Below are 22577 nucleotides of genomic sequence, written 5' to 3'. Positions count from 1 at the left end.
TATCATATGTTTCATTCGTTTACAATAATAATTATTTTCGACACTATGGCAAAAGGTAGAATGTCAATTTCCAGGCAAACAATAAGAACAACACTATATAAATTAAACGATTTATTGACACATGTTACTGTTATTACATTCGTATAATATACTCGAGACAACTAGGTTGCAATGCTAAATATTTGACATTGATTTACAGTAAAAACCGAATTGTTTTTATAAGCGTAACGGGGTTGCAAGTCAAATACGTTACAGTTACATAAACTGAACTTAACATTTCAGTTAAGAACTACAAACCAAGCAGCTTTGCGTTGGGAAAAAAAGTACTTACGATTCCTCTTAGGGGAGCGGATTGGGATATAAGATAAAACAAAGCTTGTGTTAAAAACTTGAAGTCTTCATGCAAATTATTGGATGTTCTTATATAAATAAATTATAAGAATTCGATTACCGGTTTATTGTTTTGATGGCAATTCGTTTCCAAGGCCTAGTTCAGGCAGATCCAGAAGGGATATAATGCGAAGTCAATCAATATCTTCCATTTGTGACAAAAATTTCATCTATATTAAAACGGAACAAAACGTCTTTCATTCTCCAAATGATCAGTTCCCTTTAAACATAGAAGTTGAATCTGAGAACGCATGTACGGTTTTTAAAAATAAATATTTAAATTTTAGGTAAATCTCATACTTATGAAGAAACACATGTTAATCCTATGTATCAAAATGATCAGCAGAGCGTTGAAGTAGAGGTTACTGTTACGGAAAATGTGAGTGAATATTTTCTTGCATTTTAGTTAGACTTAAACTCAATGCAAATTTATGCAAGATTTTTTTTAAAAGACGTGTGTATATCATATCACTTTGTTATGTAGTAACCAACAGACGCTTTTCTAGAAAAAAAATGGAAAAACAACAGTCTAATTTTCCTTACCTCCTATTTATTTCTAGAAATATGATTGGTTAAAAGCAACGAGTGGATACCGTGTTTATTCCAAAAAAGAGGGGCGAAAGATACCAGAGGGATAGTCAAACACATAGATCGAAAATAAACTGACAACTCCATGGCAAAAAAAGAAAAAGCCATCGAAAACTAAAGACTAAGCAACACGAACCCCACCAAAACTGGCGGTGTTCTATGGTAATCCAGACGGATAAGCAGATCCTGCACTACATGTGGCACCCGTCGTGTTGCTCATGTTATTAAAAACCCGGTAAATAGTCTAATTCGGTAGATGATATTCTTGAAAAGGGAGTGGATGGTGGTTACGACATAAGGAACATATCCGATATCATCTGAGAAACGGTTATTTCATAACGGTCAACCAACTCGTGATGCCGTCCGTTAAATTTACGAAGGGATGAATTCAACTTCACCATTTGGAACTCTTGGTTCAATAGTTTCCTTGTGAGCATTAACTCTCTATCAAGGAAATCATGATAGGACATATAAGCCCGGGAATTTCGTATCAATTCGGAGATATATACTCCGTATGCAGGCGCTCCTGGAATGTTGCAATACAGGTTTGAAGGCTTTATGTTTGTAGGCGGGGCTTATTTCAATACACACACAGTGGAGATCACTTCTAACTTTTCATCAAATTTGTCACAATCTGCCAGGAGAACTTTTCTAGAACAGTATGTAGACCTGACATCCAGAAACCTTTACGAGAGTTCTAGCTCATACAGTCTTAACCTAGAGTTGATTTGGTCATTTCTACCTAAAACTGATTTGGTCATTTCTACCTAAAACTGATTTAGAAAGTTTTACCTAGACCTGATCCTGACAGTTCTACGATTAGAACTGCTTTGGTCTGTTCTACGGCTGGAATTGATTTAGTCAGTTCTGTCCATAGAACAGTTTTAAGAATTCTTTGTTTTAAATATAAATAAGTCAAATGAATATGATATATATTTAAAAAATCTCATCATAACATTTGACGTTATTTAGAACTATTCTACAATCCAGACAGGTTTGGTCAGTTATATGGCTAAAACAGTGTTAGACAGTTGTTTCATTGAATTGGCAATTATACCAAATCTCATGTTTTATTGTTTGGAGAATTGTCATCGCATTTGCCATATACCACATCTTCTTGTATCTATTGTAGATGAAAAATTCTACCTTTTATAAAAACAAATTATCTTAAACTTTATCATGTTTGTTTTTAGTCATTTTTTTTATTAACATTTAATTTTTTATCATTAAATTTAAATGTACAAACAGACGTATTTCGATGAAGCTCACCTGGTTGAAAGATATGACGTGTCAGATCTGACTAAACAATTCCGGAATGAAGATTATTTGTTACAAAAACTTAGAGCTGAATTTAAGGTAAATGTATGATAACACGGCAAACATGGATTTAACGTATGTCTATATGAGACCATCATGATGTAAGTCCATCTGAAAGGTGAACTGTTTTTAACAGTTTATTTAAGGTATGACTGTTATATTTTTTCTGTCTATTTGAAATAACACAAAAAAAGTGGTGCACCTCATTTGTTATGTTATTTTGAATAGACAGGAAAAGTTTTACAGTCATTTCTTATAATTTAATTCTAAATTTCATTTTAAACTGGAGTAAACCATTAAAAAACGTGGATGACGTCACGGTCACATGACAAAATTATGTCTATGAGATAAAATCAATACAACGTCAGCCGATCAGAAGACGAGTTACGTTCAAAATAAAATTTCAGTGTTGTTGCCGGAGTCATACGTAGTAGCAGTTGTTTATTCTTGACATTTTTTTAACATGCGTAAAATATAAAAACAGATCAGACAACCGTAGTATTTTCTTATCAAACCGTATTAGAGCGTAGCGGGCCTGTTTTAGTCCCAATCAACACCTCATTCGTTGATACGACGGATTTCTACGGTTAGTACTGGAAAAGTATGTACGTGAACGGTTACACTACGTATTTGTTAAGGATACACTACGATTTGTAACGAATTTGTCACGGAACGGCCCGATTTTTTACGTTGCAATACAGATTTCTAAGGATCAGCCAGGGTTTTCAAAGTCACCAGGTCACACATTCACGGATCACCTGGCCGGATCCACTACCAAATAGATAAAAAAACTTCACATTTTGTTTTCTGATTTATTTGATCATTGTTTCCGCCCCCTCAATGACATCGAAACTAAATTCATCTTAACTAAATTGATCTCTCTGATTTCATTACAACTGCATCGAACATTCTTATGATGTTCCAATTTTGCCTTTTGTACATACATTTTTGTTGTCCCTTATTTTTTATTTTCCTGAATTTCATGAATGATCATTCGATTTATATGTGTTTATATCTTGCATCATGTTTTACAAAGCAGTCCTATTTTCTAATTGTCATTTACATGTATTGTCTTGTATTTGACAATGGGTAATGACATCGTAGCATATAGAATGACAATAGGACTGTTTTATCACAAGATAAGTCTGGGTTGTTTGAGAAAAACATTTGTATCTTTCTCAATGTATGAATTACTTGCCATTTTATTAACGAATATTTCAAGACTCAAACTATGTATTTTTAATTTATACAGATATTCTGCTTATATGATTTCATTGTACATACTGTTGTTGCTAATATGTGGTGACATCGAACCGAACCCGGGTCCTGAGCGCACACAAGAAATATCTGAGAAAACATTGTCAATTTTCCATGGTAATATAAGAAGCCTTAGAAATAAACTGAATTATATTGTCGATATTATTGAAGATTACGATGTCGTATTCTTGACAGAAACCCATTTAGACTCAAATATTACAGATTCTGATTTATATATATCCGGTTTTGAAATACCAGTTCGAAAAGATAGAAATTCTCATGGGGGTGGCATTATTATGTATTATAAAAGTTACGTTCGCATAACTCGTCGACATGATTTGGAGAATTGCCAACTTGAGAGTATGTGGTTTGAGTTAAAAACTAAATTGCGATCAATATTGATAAACATCAATTATAGGTCGGAACGGCAATCTTCAGTTTATTTCTGGCAGTATTTTGATCAAATGTTGAAAAATGCCCTGGATGAAAATAATAACATAATTTGCTTAGGTGACCTGAATAAAAACTTTATGTCAGATCTACCGTCAAGTATAAGAGATATTTTTTTCATCAGTGGCCTTGTTAACATAATTGACAAAGCTACTCATTTTGATACACGAACAGGTAGCACGTCTTTACTTGATTCTATTTTAGTCACTGATTCGATACAGGTTTTAGATAAAGACACAATACCTTTTGATAGAGGTATTAGTGATCATGATGGAACATACGTCACAATTAATTGTGGTTTTAGTAAAAGACGAACTTATAATAGATCGATATGGGATTACAAAAAAAGGTGATTATGACCTTATGAAACAAAAAGTAGTTGAAACAAATTGGGAATATTTAATTTCTGATGCAAGTGATGTTCATGTTGCTGCGACTAATTTCACGAACTCATTTCTTAATATAGCCTCCGAGTGCATACCTACAAGGGAAGTAACTATAAGATGTGACGATAAAGTTTATTTCACAAATTGTAGTTAGTGAACAAGATGTACTTGATATTCTTTCAACGCTCGATGTTAATAAAGCTGTTGGGCCAGATATCGTTAGCAACAGAATGTTACTTGCCGTTAGAAATGAAATTTCCAAACCATTATGTCTACTTTTTAACAAATCTTTAAATGATAAAATATTTCCAGACCAATGGAGTTGCACATGTTATTCCCTTATTCAAAAGTGGTGACAAGTCATTACCGTCTAACTACAGGCCAGTCTCCTTATTGTCATGTGTGAGTAAAGTCTTAGAAAAGATTGTTTTCAGAAATATTTTTAACCATTTACATGGAAATAAATTATTATACAAGTATCAATCCGGATTTATTCCAGGATACTCAACTTCGCATCAGTTGATAGAATTGTATAACAAAACTTTGAGTGCACTAAATGAAAAGCTTTTAACAAGCATTACATTTGCTGATATAAGCAAAGCATTTAATACTGTTTGGATTAAGGCTTAATTACATAAACTAGAAAAATATGGTATAAAAGGAGACTTGCTATGTTGGTTGAAAAGTTACTTGTCTAGACGATCTCAGAGAGTTGTCATAAAAGATTCGTTATCAAACATTGGAAAACTTAACGCTGGTGTGCCTCAGGGGTCAGTATTAGGACCCTTGTTGTTTTTAATATACATAAATGATATAGCTGATGGTATGTCTGGATTCGGAAGGCTTTTTGCAGATGATACTTCAATAGGTCATACTGCACCTGATGAATCCACTTTGAACAATTCAATCAGTAGAGATCTTGATTATTTAAGTAAGTGGTCAGAAAAATGGCTAGTGAAGTTTAACCCTAATAAAACTGACATTATGATATTTAGTTTGAAAAATATATACAGTGATATTACTTTTGATTTTGGAGGTGCTACATTGAAACCAGTTAGTGCGCACAAACACCTAGGTGTCATATTTAGTAATGATTGTAAATGGAATAAGCATGTTGATAAACTGATTGAGAAAACTACGAAGCAGCTTAATGTTTTACGCAAACTAAAATATCGATTAAAAAGGGATTATTTGGAAAAATTTTATATGGTTTTTATTCGTCCGATACTTGAGTATTCATCAGAAGTTTGGGATAATTGTGGGAACACAAATTCTGATCGGATAGAAAATATTCAAATCGAGGCTGCTCGCATAGTTACTGGATTACCAAGTTATGCTAGCCGAAACGCTATATACAGGGAGACGGGATGGGAAAAATTAAGCGTAACTAAGGCGGAAGGTAAAAAAGTTAGCCATGTTTTATAAAATTATTAACAATCAGGCTCCAGATTATTTACATGACTTGGTTCCAGAATTTGTGTCTGATATTAGTAATTACAATTTACGAAACAGACATAATATCACTATTCCAGTGAATCGTTTGTCGGTTTATCAACATTCTTATTTCCCAGCATCCATAACATTGTGGAACACTTTAGATATTATTATAAGACAGAGTCCTACATTTTCATCATTTAAAAGCAAATTGCACATGTTATACTATAAGAATAAAAAACCTCCGAGGCATTTTTGCTCTGGAGACCGCTTACTATCTGTATTACATGCAAGGTTGCGAAACCATTGTAGCACTCTTCAATCTGATTTGTTTAATGCAAACTTAGTACAAGATGCCAATTGTTTATGTGGCTTCATCAATGATGATGCTAAACATTATTTATTATATTGTAACAATTTTTCATCACAAAGGCTTTTAATGATAAATGAAATCAATGTTTTTGCTGTCAATATTACAATTGAGTTATTGCTCTCTGGTGACGAGTCTTTGAGTTCTGGAGAAAATGATATTGTTTTTCTATCTGTACAAAAGTATATAAAAAGTACTTAGCGTTTTTCTCACATTTGACAACCTTATTCTGTAACAGATCTTACTAGAACAGGATCAATGTATGTATGCTCTTTTGGGTACGATAATCGAATGATCTTTATGATTGACTTTTGTTTTCTGAAACGTTTCAATGGATTTAAGTAAAAAACAAAATTGATACTTACAATTACGTGTATATTTATTCCGTTTTTCTGTTAATCCGTAACTATAAACTATGAGTGTGTAATTTACATTTAAACAAATTCATACACACATGACTTAAGTCACTTGTCATGTACACTAACATATTTAATTTACACAGTTCGGTGTGTTTGCATTTATTTGTTCTGAAAGTAGGCACATTCGATTGGTTATATTAGAGCTTTCTTACAAATTGACGAAAGGTACGTATGCTTGACGAATCATACGTAAGGCTCGTTTTAGGGATCCTTTGTTTTGACATATTTAAATAATAGTCGTTGAACCTCGGACAATTATCGTGCATGCAACGACACTTATTAAATTGGATTTTTCTTGAGATATATTTAGGATTTCGGGACGTACGATAGGTTAGAATATGATTATTGATACCACCAGGTCGGAGAAGATAACACTACAAAATATTCTAAATGTAGAGTAGTCAGACGAAAAAAAATGCACCTAGAAGACTAAAAACCGGCCCCTCCCCCACTCTTCAATATTACAATGTTGCACTGTTTAACCTAAGTAAATGTCAAAGCAAATACATTGTCTTCTTCCCTAACAGAAACACAAATACTTCCTTGATTCAAAATTTGCAACACTAAAAAAAAAAAAATAAAAATGAAGAAAAAAAGATGATCTTCATACTATGCCATATGCTGGTGCTCGTTTCATAACTTTTGAATCATCCCCCTGGTAATATTCATTGCCCTCCCCCCCCCCCTAAATGTGTATATATGATACACCGGAGCAATGGAACGGTTATTTAAGCGTATAACTGCGTTTTGCCTATAGTCCTGAACATTCATGAAATATTAGCCACTGGACGATAAGTGACAACTTCGCGTCTATCTTCCAAACATGTTTACTGTTAAATCGTCATTATAAAATCCACAATATATATGGTGCAAAATTGTAGATTTATTTTCTTGATATACAAAGTCTTTTTTTCTAAATTTATTGAAAACATTACTTTTTAAAAACATTGTAGCATAATTTTTTAGCAAATCTCGATATTCCTCTTTGACAATTTGCCGAAAATGTACTGTAACAAATAAAAATAAAAGTGAATCTTGTCGTTAAATTTAGACTAACGTACTTCAATAATGTCATTGAAATTGTTAATCGTGAAACTCGTGCTTACAAAATTCCCGCGGAAATGTGTGTACTCGTGGTTTACGTAAGTAACGTATTGGACGTAAGTGTATTTGACACTATTTTTCTCTGTTTGATTATATTAAAATCGTGTATAATTTGCGAGATTATTTTAAAAAAAAAATAAACTTGATTTAGAAAAGAATGCTGTTTTACTGGATAAAACAAAGACTCTTTCAACTGTTATTGTAGAAATGAAATACGTGCTCCCTTTACGTTCGTTCGTACCTTTCGTCAATTTGTAAGAAAGCTCTATTAAGTGGTAACTATCCATTGATTCGATTCTTAAACTTTATATGTAATTTATTTTTATATTTTCATGCTTAAATAATAATTGGTTAAAGTCATATTTATGTAATGTTCATTCATGTGTATATTTATGTATATATTGGAGAAGACGTTACTAAGTTGGAAAACTTGTGTCTAATCCATTTGTCTCTTTTTGGAACAATAAAATATGTTTAAACTAAACTACCAAATAAATCTCTGATGATGCCGGAAATGCAGTTTCCGTAGTCCGATACCGATGCACAACGGTTCGACTACGGGTTTTGACGTTACTACCGCGGATTAAAAAAAAGACAAAGGTCATTTGACGACATGATTGATACGGACTCTTACAGTGAGACATGGTTTAATACGGAAATGACACGGTTTAGTACGCAACAACAGGTGTCGGGGTGTATGGACTGCGGATAAACAGCGGTTTGCTAAGGTATAAGTAAGGGTTAGAAAGGGTTATTACGAATGAGAACGGTCTGAAACGGAATAGTTCGGACCGCAACATTTTCTAAAAGCCGTTAATAATTTCTATTATAAAGCTTGTGATTGGTCATTTCTTTATGGCAGTGAAACGTTAATTTTTATCACAGTTGTTTTGTTAAATAAATTATTGATCCGCCTGTCTTTCCATGTATTTTTGTTCGTAGTCCTCTGACTAACGACATGTAGCAATTCTTGATTACTTGTGACTATTATGACAAAGTTCATAAAGATAACTGGATTTTTCGCACGAACTTCAGTGATGAGAGACTCATACTGGCCATGGATAGGTAGTCAGTCCCTAGTCCACCAACTACTCACGCTCCGGTCACCTTTAAGTCTGTCATCAAGTAGCGCGACCACTGCCCTGACATTTTGTGCCATACAAATATACTATACAAGCCAATTAATTGCAAGCAGCAGGTATTGGTCATTCATGTTGTATAATGTTATGTATACCTCAACGGCAAGACAGGGAACACATGGGACTCTATAAGTAGGGAATATTTATACAGAATCCTTATGTCAGTTTGTCGTGGACCGTTATATTCCGTATCTAGTCGATTTGTTACGTAGTGAACAGTAACAAAGTGTCAGAACCCTGGATGATCCCTAACTATCCGTATTGCAACTTAAATTTTAATTAAATCGTTCCGTTCCGTGTCAAACTGCTAACAAATCGTATGATATGATCATAATATCCTTCATAAATACTTGATGTAACCGTACTAGTACGTATTTATCCGGAACTCACCGTAGAAATTAATCGACTAAGTACTGGCTAATACGGTTTTCATATGGTCTTAAACTGATTTGTGCATTCTTATACGGTTTAGTAAAGTTTACTTCGGTTGTTTAATCTGTGGTTAAATTTTGCGCATGCCAACAATTGTTAATGATATAAAAGTACTACTATGTATGACTATTTATACAATACGGAAATTTACGGAATAATACTAATGTGTCTTAATGTAGAGGTATACATATGGTATAGAATATGGCTTATCTTAAACCTATCAATGACCATAGTGAGACCCGCATAATGGAATTGTGCGCGGAAAAGCAACCTGCATATAAGAAATTTCAAAGAATAGTCCCAAAGATGGGCCAAGGACGTCGTTAATCCGAATAATACGACGAACACCACATAGAACAGACAAACAGATAAAAAATTCACGAAACAAAACAAGAATTTATGTTCACTGCATAATAAAGAAATGGTACATCGCAAGCTTAGTTATAAATGAATAACGGCTTTCAGATAATGTTTCGGATAGTACTATTCCGTGTTAGAATATTGTCTTTCGTTCTAACACTTACTTTTCAAGTAACAAATCGCTGTTTATTTGCAGTACACTCCCACCGAAACGTATCGTTGCGTACTTACTGTGTCATTTCCGTATCAAAACGTTTCTTATCAAAGAACCCGTATCACTTATGTCGCCAAATGACCTCTTTCCTACATTACCTTTGTTATTTACATCAAAACCTGTTGTCATACCGTTGTGTATTCGTATCGGACTACAAAAACTGCATGTCCGAGATCATGCGGCGACGTGATCAGTTTAACCAAAAAGTAAAATCACAAAAATACTGAACTCAGAGGAAACTCAAATCGGAAAGTCCCTAATCACATGGCAAAATCAAATGACAAACATAAAACGACGGAAAACAACTGTCATATTCCTGACTTGGTACAGGCATTTTCAAATGTAGAAAATTGGTGGATTAGACCTGGTTTTATAGCGCTCAACATCTTACAAGGCATATTCATGGAAAGAAGATTTTGACTTCATTTTATACGTTAAGAAATAATTAATTATCGGTTTTTCCTGTATAAGAATGTTTTTTTTTGTGAATAAATCAGTCTCCGAAATGGTTCACCTTAACTTCTTTTTCAATGTTGACATTCTTTTCCTCTTAATGGCTCAACATGTTTAATATAAGCACAAATAGTCTGAAGCTAATGGGTTGAATTGAAGGTCACACGATTACGGATTCAATGAGGTCGATTATTTGCTTGTATGTGAATGATTCGTCATCGATGTTTCTATGCATTTTTTGTGTTATGATATTGTAATTATTGTATTTATTTATGTTGACCTAATTTGTGTTGTGTGGCCTGATAGTTGTTTACAGAATAATCTTAGAACTGTGCAGTTTAGAAATTACTGGAACAATTACAGAATGATTGGAACTTTCCAGAATGATCCTAATAAAAGATGCGTTATATAAACTTCTACATTTTACTAGAAACTTCTGTTGTAACTTTCTAGGATGTTCCATTATAGACTGTTCTAGAATCTTCCATGACAACTATATATATATATACAGACACTAAAGATAAACACAGACTCACTCTTGGACTTGGACTTAGACTTAGACATCGATAGACATTAGTATTCACCGCATTTGGATTGACACTTTAATTCTACAAACAACATCATACTGGATTGTGACCGTAGTAGTGAACGTAATATTCAGATTGGATTCCTAAAGATATCCGGATACAGACAAAGATAAAAGATTGGACTCATATTTTGACAGTTAAGTTGACAGTAATATTTGTGTAATACTTCTTGTAAACTTTTGTATAATAAATATTGTTAAATTTTATTATTGATTTGTGTCTTTTGTTGGCTACAATTTAAAAGGCGATTTCTGGCCGTAACAGAAATTGGGGGCTCGTCCGGGATATCGAAAATATCTTATTCAAAATTTATTCAATATTTTTATTATAACTAGCCAACAAAATTCTACAAAATGGCATTTGATGCCGGTAAATTTTCTAAAACGCCAGACCTGGAGGGGTTTGATAATTTAAAGAAAGAGGAATTAGTGTTGCTTGCTAAACGTCTCTAATTAGAATTTAAAGTATCTATGAGAAAACAAATTATAAAAAATTTAGTTATAGACAAATTAGTTGACGCAGAAATTTTAGGTGAAGAGGCTCTTGAACTTAAGGTCGAAAATATTGACGCCTTTAAATTAAAACAGTTTGAATTAGAACATGAACTCAAATTAAAAGAACTGGAGATAAGAAAAGAAGATGAACTTAAATTAAAACAAGATGAACTTAAATTTAAACAAGATGAACTTAAATTAAAACAGGCAGAACTGGAAATGAAGGAAAGGTTGGAAATGGATAAAAAGGAAAAAGAAGATGAATTAAAATTAAAAGAACTTGAAATGAGGGAAAGGCTAGAGATGGAGAAACTAAAACTTGAAATGGTCAAAGAAGAAAGCAACACTAAAGTCCAGTCAAAATCAGATTATTTTGAGGCAGCAAAAAATATACGTTTGGTTCCCAGATTTTGTGAAAAAACAGTCGATAAATATTTTCAACAGTTTGAGAAAATTGCTCGAAATTTGAATTGGCCAAAGCCGTATTGGACTACAATGCTACAAAGTGTTTTTGAGGGTAAAGCTGCTGAAATATACTCCGCACTTCCATCAGAAAAAAGTTCCGATTATGACACGGTGAAACAGGAAGTTTTGAAAGCTTATGGGCTAGTACCAGAAGCATATAGACAGAAATTTAAATCTTATAAAAAGTTTGATTCGCAAACCTATGTGGAATTTGCTCTGGAAAAAGAAGATCTATTTGATAAATGGCTTACTTCAAAGAAAACAGATAACAATTTTGATAACCTAAGACAATTGATCTTATTAGAAGAGTTCAAACAATGTGTTCATTTAGACTTAAAAACACATTTAGACGACAAAACTGTTGGGACAATACATATCGCATGATGCAGCTGTAATTTCAGATAATTATACCCTTTCACATAAAAGAAGTTTCAAGGGTCAAAATGTTAATAATTCAAGTGGAAATTACAAAAATCAAAGCACTGAGCATACTGATAGTAAGCCTGTTGCACAGAATAAGAGTCAGTCCAGTTTTAATATGTCTAGTTCAAAATTTGATACTTTTGAGAAGAAGTCACTGATTTGTGCTTATTGTAAGAAGAATGGTCACCTGATGGCTGATTGTTTTAGACTCCAGAAGAAGAATGAAAGAGATAATAAGCCGAAGTCCAGTGCGTGTACGACACCTTATATTACCAGTACGTTGGAATGTCCTGCGAGTCAGGCTTGTAAGTCCAGTTTTTGTGATTACATGGAGAATATAAATCCTTTATGTCTGATGGGTTTATTTCTATTGTTAATGATACCACTCTTCAGCCTATTAAGATTTTACGGGACACTGGAGCTTCTCAGTCTTTATTGTTAGAAGGTGTGCTGCCTTTGTCCGAGAAGACTTCTGTTGATGCCTCCATTTTGTTACAAGGTGTAGAGTTAGGTTGTATAGATGTTCCTCTCCATCGTATTTATCTGAAGTCAGATTTGATAACTAGACCAGTTGTTGTGGGTGTTCGTCCTAATCTCGTTGTTGAGGGTGTTACATTATTGCTAGGAAATGATCTAGCTAGGAACAAAGTGGTTGCTGAACCAATTGTTACCAGCGAACCGGTGGTGGATGTTAAATTACCTGAAGATGATGCTGAGTTCTATCCAGCTTGTGTTGTCACTAGAGCGATGGCTACAAAACAACAAGATGAGGATTTGCAAGAAAACCAGTTTGATTACATGGACCTTTTTGACACTTTCCTAGCCGACAGCTACATTTCAAAGAATGATCAATAATGTTATAAAAGATTTAAACTGTTGTTATGCTTATATTGATGATCTAATTGTATGTAGTGATGGCTGGGAACAGCATTTAACACATTTGTATGATACTTTTGATAGATTGTCACAATCAAATTTGACTGTTAATCTTGGTAAAAGTGAATTTTGTCAGGCCACTGTTGATTATTTAGGGCATACAGTTGGCCAAGGTCAAGTGAAACCTATTATGGCTAAAGCTATTTCCAAATTTCCTCCTCCTACAAATAGAAAACAACTGATGAGATATTTAGGCATGATTGGATTTTACAGAAAATTTTGTTCAAATTTTTCTACTGTGGTTCAACCATTGACTCATCTTTTACGAAAAGATTCTAAATTCATCTGGAGTGAAAATTGTCAAAACGCTTTTGAAAATAGCAAATCACTTTTAATTAATAGTCCAGTTCTGATTACTCCAGACTTTGAAAAACATTTTAAACTTGCCGTTGATGCAAGCGATGTAGGAATTGGAGCTGTTTTATATCAAGAGACAGATGATAATGTTGAGAAACCTATCGTCGCTGTTATGCAAAAACCTCGTATCTCAATTTTTTGTGGAAATCTTTTTATTGATTATTTAGAATTAAATATGTATGTTCCACTGTATGCGAAAATATCTGATCTTCTAACCAATCATTAACCTGAATTCTGACATGTGACGAAAAAGTGTAGTCGGATTGGTGAGACATTTTGTTGTTCGAAAATATCGTATCTCAAAAGAAAAACACACGGCACGGCAGCTGACATCATAACAGCTACAGTTTACTGAATCAATATTAGGTTCTCAAAGCTAATAAAGCTTAGAAATAATGTGAAAAGCTTTCAAAATATAATATAGGTGCAGACATTTTTGCTCGTCTTGGTAATTTACTGGTTAGAAGATCAGATATTTTCGCATACAGTGGAACATACACATTTAATTCTAAATAAACGATAAAAAGATTTCAGTTTTTACTGCCTGGTGTGAAATAATCAAAACCTTAGATACGAGGTTTTTGTATAACAGCGACGCTATATCATATTTTTCTAAGAAATTAGATAAACATCAGAAAAACTATTCAACTATTGAAAAAGAGTGTTTTGCAATGTTGTCAGCACTTCAACATTTTGATGTATATTTGAATCCCACTGTATATCCTATTCTTGTTTGTACTGATCATAATCCTCTCACCTTCATACATAAAATGAGAAACAAGAATCAGAGGTTGACTAGGTGGAGTTTGTTGTTACAGGAATATGATGTAATTGTAAAACATATTAAGGGTAAAGATAATGTAATAGCAGATGCTTTATCTAGAGCTTATTAAAACACTTTGTAAATACTATGTATTTTTGTTCATATTATTCATGATAAGTTTTTGTAACACTAAAACTTCTTTTATGGGGGAGGTGTTATGATATTGTATAATTGTATTTATTTATGTTGGCCTAATTTGTGTTGTGTGGCCTGATAGTTGTTTACAGAATAATCTTAGAACTGTGCAGTTTAGAAATCACTGGAACAATTACAGAATGATTGGAACTTTCCAGAATGATCCTAATAAAAGATGCGTTATATAAACTTCTACATTTTACTAGAAACTTCTGTTGTAACTTTCTAGGATGTTCCATTATAGACTGCTCTAGAATCTGCCATGACAACTATATATATATATATATACAGACACTAAAGTTAAACACAGACTCACTCTTGGACTTGGACTTAGACATAGACATCGGTAGACATTAGTATTCACCGCATTTGGATTGACACTTTAATTCTACAAACAACATCATACTGGATTGTGACCGTAGTAGTGAACGTAATATTCATAAAAGATTGGACTCATATTTTGACAGTTAAGTTGACAGTAATATTTGTGTAATACTTCTTGTAAACTTTTGTATAATAATTATTGTTAAATTTTATTATTGATTTGTGTCTTTTGTTCGCTACAATTTAAAGGCGATTTCTGGCCGTAACATTTGAAACAATTGAACAAAATTGGCTTTTAAAAGCGAAGTATTATTTCATTTCTCTTTTATTATACGGATTTATTTTTAAATTTTAATATAAGCTGGAGGTTTTGCTGGCAATAAACCAGGTTTCAACCCACAATTGTGTCCTTAGATTTCCTGTACCAATCAGACATATGGAAGTTGTTTGTTTCCATGTATGCTGCATTGGCATGCTTTTCAGTGTTCTTGTTGTTCCTTTGTTTTCCTCTTATAGTTTATGTGATTCCCTGAGTTTTAGTTTGTAACCCGCATTCGTTTTCTCTAAATCGATTTATGGCTTTGAAACAGCGGTATATAACTGATGCCATTACTTTCAAATGATTGAAACAAACACAAAAAAACCTTTTAGGAATTTGGGTCATTAATGCATTTCAACTTCGTACTTTATTTGATTCGAGCGTCACTGGTGAGTTTTTTTGTAGACGAAACGCGCGTCTGGCGTAAATACAAAATGGAATCCTGATATATTTATTTATATTATATGATGAGTTTATTATGCATAAAAGTGTACTTGTTATATTTTACAAATTGTCATTGATATTTAATGTTTACCTTCAATTAAAGTTTCTGTTAAAGATCTGAAAAGATAATCAGATAGCTATTGAAATATTTAAGGGATACTTTTTCTGTGAAATTTAAATTTCGCTGTGGATATTCGAGAACTAAATTTGATAAAAGTATTAATAATGATATATCTGTTTTAGCTTTTGAATAATTCAACAGGTGATCCAAAGCTTTACAATAGTGAGTACGAAATCGTAGATACAAGGAGAAATAAAGGTAGGTTATAAATGTTGTACATTATATTATTGTTTTTATTGTTGAATTGTTCATTTTATGAACAATGAAGTTTAAGAGTATAGTTTGATTAAACTTGTAATAAATAACCTTTTGATTGTATGCAGCGGTGCAAGAACAATACGACAATAAGAGTGTAAACCACTTGACACTAAATACATGCAGTATATTCCATACAATATAAAACTACTAACGACATGGTTTAAAATTAAATTTTGTCGAAGTTTATATGTATAATAGAATATCTATTTTAATAGCAATTTTCAATTACTTCGTTTCTCTATTTGTTCAACTGAAGACCACTGGTACAGTTTAACTTCTACAATACTTACATTCATACATATAACAATTTCGATCGTGAATAGAGATAGAATAGAGATGCCAGTACGTGAATGATATGTTTTGTTTGTTTCGATTGGTTAAAATACTTGTTTATGATACCATCTGAAATGATTTTTCTTTCTATTTAGTAGTTGAATTTTGATTTACCTATTTGCTTTTTTCTCTTAATGAAATTCTTATTTCTAATTTCAGAGGAAAACAAGTTATACTTAAAAGGTTCAACATTAGATGTAAGTGAAAACTATACTTTTTTTCACATTGTTTTTAATTGTTTTAGCTTTTTGACCCTAAATACCACTGGCATAAATAAAGGCAACAGTAGTATACCGCTATTCAAAATTCATAAATCGATAGAGAAAAAACAAATCCGGGTTACAAACTAAAACTGAGGGAAACGTATCAAATATAAGAGAACTACGATACATCAGAGAAACAACACCGAAATGTAACACACACAGAAACGAACTATAATGTAATAATGGCCATTTTCCTGACTTGATACAGGGCATTTTATGAACACTTTAATGTTAAAAGTCAATTTAACATCATCAATTGAAAACAACTGCACACCACCACATCATGTAAATGTATGTCTAAATCTTTACAGAATGTGACTGTTTCTCATTCGGATAAGGATAACCTTTCATTTGATAGAGAAAATGGTATTCATTTCACACTTTATAGGCGGGTAAAAGCATTGTGTCTGTCTCAAATTTTGAAAATGTTCAAGAAATAAAAATAGTACAGTAAAACCCAAGTCAGCAAACACACACATTAAATGAACTCTAGTTTTTATTATAATCATGGTAAATAATGACCCGACGCAAGTCATTATTTCAACCCTTGGAGCACATTAATATTGCATTGATATTGTCCAAATTGGTTCTTCAAAAGAATGACCTGTCGTACTGAAAAGAAACAACCCCATATAGGTATATAATTAGGGATATTTAATCCAAGAATGGACTTGAAGTTTTCTGAAACAGTTATGTTTTGAAGTGCAAAAATCATTGATCGTTTTCCTATGTTCTTAAAATTTTATTGAGAAAAAATGTAACATAATACCTATCTTATTTATACCGACTTTCGATATTAGAAAAAAATACAAATCAGTGCATGTGATATTAAATATGCAGAGGAATGAAGCTACACTTGATACACTATATTGACAGAGATGTGCTCATAGCAAACTCTGGTAAAAGGGATATAAAAAGAATAAGGAAATTGACTCATATGGTCAACAGATCGTTAAATAGGTGACTAATTTGTGATGTATTTGTCGTTTCTATTCCCTTTAATGTCAATTTAACAGGGCATCTTACATAGTATATCTAAATAGATTAACTATATATGAACACTTGTGTGCTACTGTTGCCTAGTATTAATTTGATCTCAATTATAAATACAGGCAGAATATATTATAATCCGAAACCTCGTATTATTTCCTTTTAATTAAACGGACAAAATATGTTTTTGCATTATCTAAATTATCGACTCAATAAAATAGTATTCAGTCTAGATTTCAGCTTTCATTCTGAACGGACAAGTCTATAATTATTTATTATGAAAATTCTTTATCGTCTTGTTGCAACTTGTATTGCGAGTTTAAATATCATTTGACTTATTTGCAATTTTGTCAAGATGATTCTGGATAGATTTGTACCAAAATAGCTTTAAGCATAGTTTGTGCCTGACACAAGTCTATTTGGCCCTGTCTTGCTACTCGTTGTGTGTCTTCGATTGAATGTTTTTAAAATTAAGAGGAATATGTTCGTTTGTCATATTGTTTCTCTTTATTCCCCCAACAAACCGTCAGGATTTGACTGAAGATTGAACGAACCAATGGAGAGTATGCTAATTTTTACCAGTAGAAACTCATATTATGTATCAGTCGCATTTAATGGTATAAAAGAGACAAGCGTGTCGTTTCCATACGTTTCATTAGTGGCATTCGAATAAAAGAGGTGAACGACCTAATCAAATAGGAAAATCGTTATCAGTTACACATTTTGGGAAATGCTAAAGTTTGTATAAAACTACACTCATCCATGTCTCTCGGTAGAAAATCCTTAGCGTTACCAAAACATTATAATGATGCATTATAAAATGTACAAATATGACCATATGAAATGCATTTGTGTTATATTTTTTTTATTAGTCTTGAAGAATATAAAATTTACTGTTTAGTCTGTTTTTTGTGGTATCCATTAGAATTGACTGTCTACTTATTTATCACGTCAATGTATTATTGTTCTATGATAATTTTTGTAATGTTTTCTATCTTTCTTGCGGGTGTGCTTTGTCCATATGCCTTTAAGTGTTTCTTTGACACACATGACGTTGCTCTGTACGTATACATCCCACCATCGTGTTATTCTATTATTTAAATTTTTTGTATTATTTTTGTTCATGTTTGCTTACATGTATGTGCTTTATCTATATACCTTTTTGTGCTTCTTTGTTACATATTTGTTTGCTTTAAAAGTGATGAAAATAAAAACTCAATGTTGACTGCTATACCCCTGTTATTGACATTTTTACCTATGACATAAAATTGAGAATGGAAATGGGGAATGTGTCAAAGAGACAACAACCCGACCATAGGAAAAAAAAACCAAAAACAAACAGCAGAAGGTCACCAACAGGTCTTCAATGTAGCGAGAAATTCCCGCACCCGGAGGCGTCCTTCAGCTGGCCCCTTAACAAATATATACTAGTTCAGTGATAATGAACGCCATACTAATTTCCAAATTGTACACAAGAAACTAAAAATAAAAATAATACAAGACTAACAAAGGCCAGAGGTGCCTGACTTGGGACAGGCGCATAAATGCGGCGGGGTTAAACATGTTTGTGAGATCTCAACTCTCCCCTATACCTCTAGCCAATGTATAACGTCTGTTTGGGTGTTTATACAATGTTGTTTATATAATGGTATTTGATGCGACTGTCATACAAGGTAGAGGTTAAGCTAGCTATAAACCAGGTTCAATCCACAATTTTCTACATAAGAAAATGCCTGTACCGTACCAAGTGAGGACTATGACAGTTGTTACTTATTTGTTTGATCAATGTGTTTAAACTTTTAATTTTGCAATCTGATTAGGAACCTTCCGGTTTGAATTTTTCTCTGAGTAATGATGTTCAACCAATACGCCTGATCAAGCACTGTCCTATTCGTACTGTTGATGCTGATATTTTACATTTTGTCAACAGGTTCTCCATAATAACAACGTATCCGTATTGTTAGAAATACCACAAAACAGTTTGGCTGAACGGTTCTGGACTTTAATTGATGATCATTCTATAGAAAATATCATTCTATTGGTTAAGGAAAATGAAAAGGTCTCAGAGTTTTATCCCACGTTAGACGGTATTTTCAAAATGAATAACTTTGAGATATCTTTAGATTCTGCCGAGAGGACACACAAAATCATCATGATGTTAACATTCAATCTGCAGAACAAGGTAATTGGTGTTATATTATAAATTATTGTAGATATCATTTGTTGAATTATTATGTGGATTATTTATTTAAATGTATTGATTCTTAGTTTAACCATATCCCGAAGATTATGTATGTTGAATTCCTTTTGGACTAATTTAAGGATGATACATAATTTATTTTAAGTGTTCCTTTTTTTGCGGAAAATCTTCAGAAGTAAGAAACGGTTCCTAAAAGGTTGATTTTTTTTCGCAAATGCTAGAGTATGAAAAAATGTGGCAACATCGCCCTTGTTATTTTTTGTAATATGTTTAATTTCCTTTCGTGAAAAAGGTAAAAATAAATAAGAAGAAAAAGAATACTAACATAGTTGCGTACTAAGATGATAGTTTTAAATTGTAGACAAAAGAGACGATACGCAATGTTAAAATCTATAAAACGAATGTTTCTGATGTTCCTACTGTGCAAGCAATGTGTTACATCCTGGATAAAGCAAGCGAAATGAGAGAGGCGCCAGCTATGATAATGAATAGGTAAGAGATATCGGCCCAGTGGTATTAAGAACATTTAGGTGTAATATGTACTACCAAATCATCCGGTTGCATACGAAAAAGGGTCGAAAAACATATTTCGGTTTCTACTTGGTATTAGACACTATTCAAACCTACGATTGCTTTAGATACAAACCGCAATTTTATTACTTGTTCATGTAAAACAAATGTCGTTGTAGAAGGGTCTACATACAGTACAAACAACATTTTCCAAAAAACAAAACAGGGAAAAAGTATAATTGAACAAAACGCATTAAACTAATAGGTCGAACAACATTTTATACGAAATATAAAAACATACATTTTTGCGGCAAAAATTGTAAACCACAAACAAGAGGTGGTAAAATTTGTACACCATTCCGGATTTCGACAATTAATTGAATTTGTAAGAGTTGAAATAAGATTAACGGATTATATAAACCGGAGGGAAAATATATGTATGTGTTTGTTTATCAATGTTTATCATTACGACATTAGCCAAAATGTAAGTTTTTTCGTCGGAATTGTCTCACATTGTAGAGTGTAAGTGTCTATAATACAGTGCTCATTGTTTAATGCCGTATATTTACCGTAGAGTTTCTGAAATCCGAGTCATTAGGACCACGTTTTATATTTGTCTCATTCCTAATCATACCAAATGGAAACAGGTTAAAGCAATTTTTACCTGCCTGACTTGGAACTCACAAAATCTTGAAAAAAAACCAGATTATTTGGACTGAGGAATATTAACGTAAAGGTTAACTTTGATCTGTTTTCATTCTCTAATAGTGTTTTACATTTTGTTTCCACAGTGAGATGGCTGACCTATCAGTTTGTGGAGTTCTGACAGTCTGTTTGAATGTTATGTTTGCAATAAAAAATCAAAGCCCCTTCAGTGTGCTGGAAAACGCAATGAGTTTGTATAAACAAGATAGAAGATTCTTCAAGAATGTTGTGAGTTATGCATTAATGTAAAAATTTTACTTTATATACAACCTAGTGTTAATTATCAATAATTAATTTCATTTACAGAACTATGAAATAAAGTTTTAATGATTATCCTTCAAATTGAAAAAATTAGTATAGAACAATATCTCAAAGATACATTTACAAAGTTATCTCGTCATAGCTGGATAAAACATTCTGGTTTCTATACTATTTATTCATTATACTGCTAACATATTGTATGGTTTTCTTAGTAGTAAAGTTTTTTTAAATAAGAAATCTGAAGAAGTAAGGAAACATCTATATGTAAAACACGTAAAAAAATCGAATCAAACTTTTTGTAATTTCGTGTCTTAATCTCAACAGATTATAATCACTCTTTTCTCTATATCTTATCTTGAATCTTGGTATATTATGTTAATCTACTGTTGTTAGTGAGGCTTTAATGTTTTGAAAGTACTGGGTCAGATAAAACCTTCAATGACCCCTTTTTAAATGTACTAAATTATTTCCATACCACCAAATACAGAAATAAAAGTAGATATTTGTGCCGCCGGGATAAAGCTTTTTCGTGCTAATGAATCGGAAAAGTAAACTATATTAAAAGTTCAATGATAACACCTATTATTTTATTTTTTCAGGATGACTATGAATTATGTTACAAAGTGATTGGAAACTATTTAGAAGCTGTGAATACATATGACTGTATTGATTAAAATAACTTTTGCATTACAAATAAGTCATACAAAATGGTTTTTTTTTTAAATCATTATACAGATATGTAATAATTATGTTCATTCAATTAAATATGTTAAAGTGTAAATAAACGCAACAGCAGTAAACCGCTTTTCAAAAGTCATAAATCGATTGCGACAGAACAAATTCGGTTATCAAACCAAAACCAAGGGAAACATATCAACTATAAGAGGAAAACAACAAAACAACAGATACACTGAAGTACAAAGAAAATACAATGCATCATACATAGAAACGAACTATAAGATAACAACTGCCTTATTAACTGCTATATTCCTGATTTGGTACGGGATATTTCAAGCAAAAATGGGTTGAACCTGGTTTTGTGGCTAGAAAACCTCGCGCCTTATGGAAATGTTAAATATACCGCTAAAATGAAAACATTACCTGACAGGAATACAGTACAAATAAATACAAAAACACTCAAGACAGAGGAATATACATAAATAAATAATAAAATAGTAAATTTCGACATGTTAACAGCAGAATAACACTAAATACCTAAAATTGATTTAGAACTATGCATGGTACATACATGTATATAGGACACAAAAGCATGATGATTAATTCATTGTGGAAGACAGAGAAGCGACACACAAAAT

At 32.4% G+C, this 22577-nt stretch overlaps 2 protein-coding genes across 2 annotated transcripts in view; both read left to right on the top strand.

Moving 5' to 3' along the window:
* The window catches only part of LOC139530002 (receptor-type tyrosine-protein phosphatase alpha-like), a 517312-nt gene that overhangs the window by 377161 nt on the left and 117574 nt on the right, over positions 1-22577 (top strand). The gene's annotated exons all lie outside the window — the stretch shown is intronic.
* On the top strand, positions 46-21974 carry LOC139482503 (receptor-type tyrosine-protein phosphatase alpha-like). The gene is made up of 9 exons (XM_071266418.1): positions 46-55; positions 678-769; positions 2227-2334; positions 15864-15939; positions 16492-16529; positions 19516-19767; positions 20147-20277; positions 21087-21228; positions 21861-21974. The coding sequence occupies exons 1-9, from the start codon at positions 46-48 to the stop codon at positions 21933-21935; spliced, it is 924 nt and encodes a 307-aa protein (XP_071122519.1). The 3' UTR covers positions 21936-21974.

Source organism: Mytilus edulis, chromosome 7, assembly GCF_963676685.1.
Source record: "Mytilus edulis chromosome 7, xbMytEdul2.2, whole genome shotgun sequence".
In the NCBI taxonomy this organism is placed as follows: Eukaryota; Metazoa; Mollusca; class Bivalvia; order Mytilida; family Mytilidae; genus Mytilus; species Mytilus edulis.
Note: the sequence above shows the minus strand (reverse complement) of the source record. Positions and strands in the feature narration are given on the sequence as shown.

Bases quoted from the DNA above. Each gene is read 5' to 3' on its own strand.
- LOC139482503 (XM_071266418.1), top strand. The intron at 19,768-20,146 runs GTAATTGGTGTT...TTTAAATTGTAG, and splicing joins CATTCAATCTGCAGAACAAG to ACAAAAGAGACGATACGCAA. The intron at 20,278-21,086 runs GTAAGAGATATC...TTGTTTCCACAG, and splicing joins CCAGCTATGATAATGAATAG to TGAGATGGCTGACCTATCAG.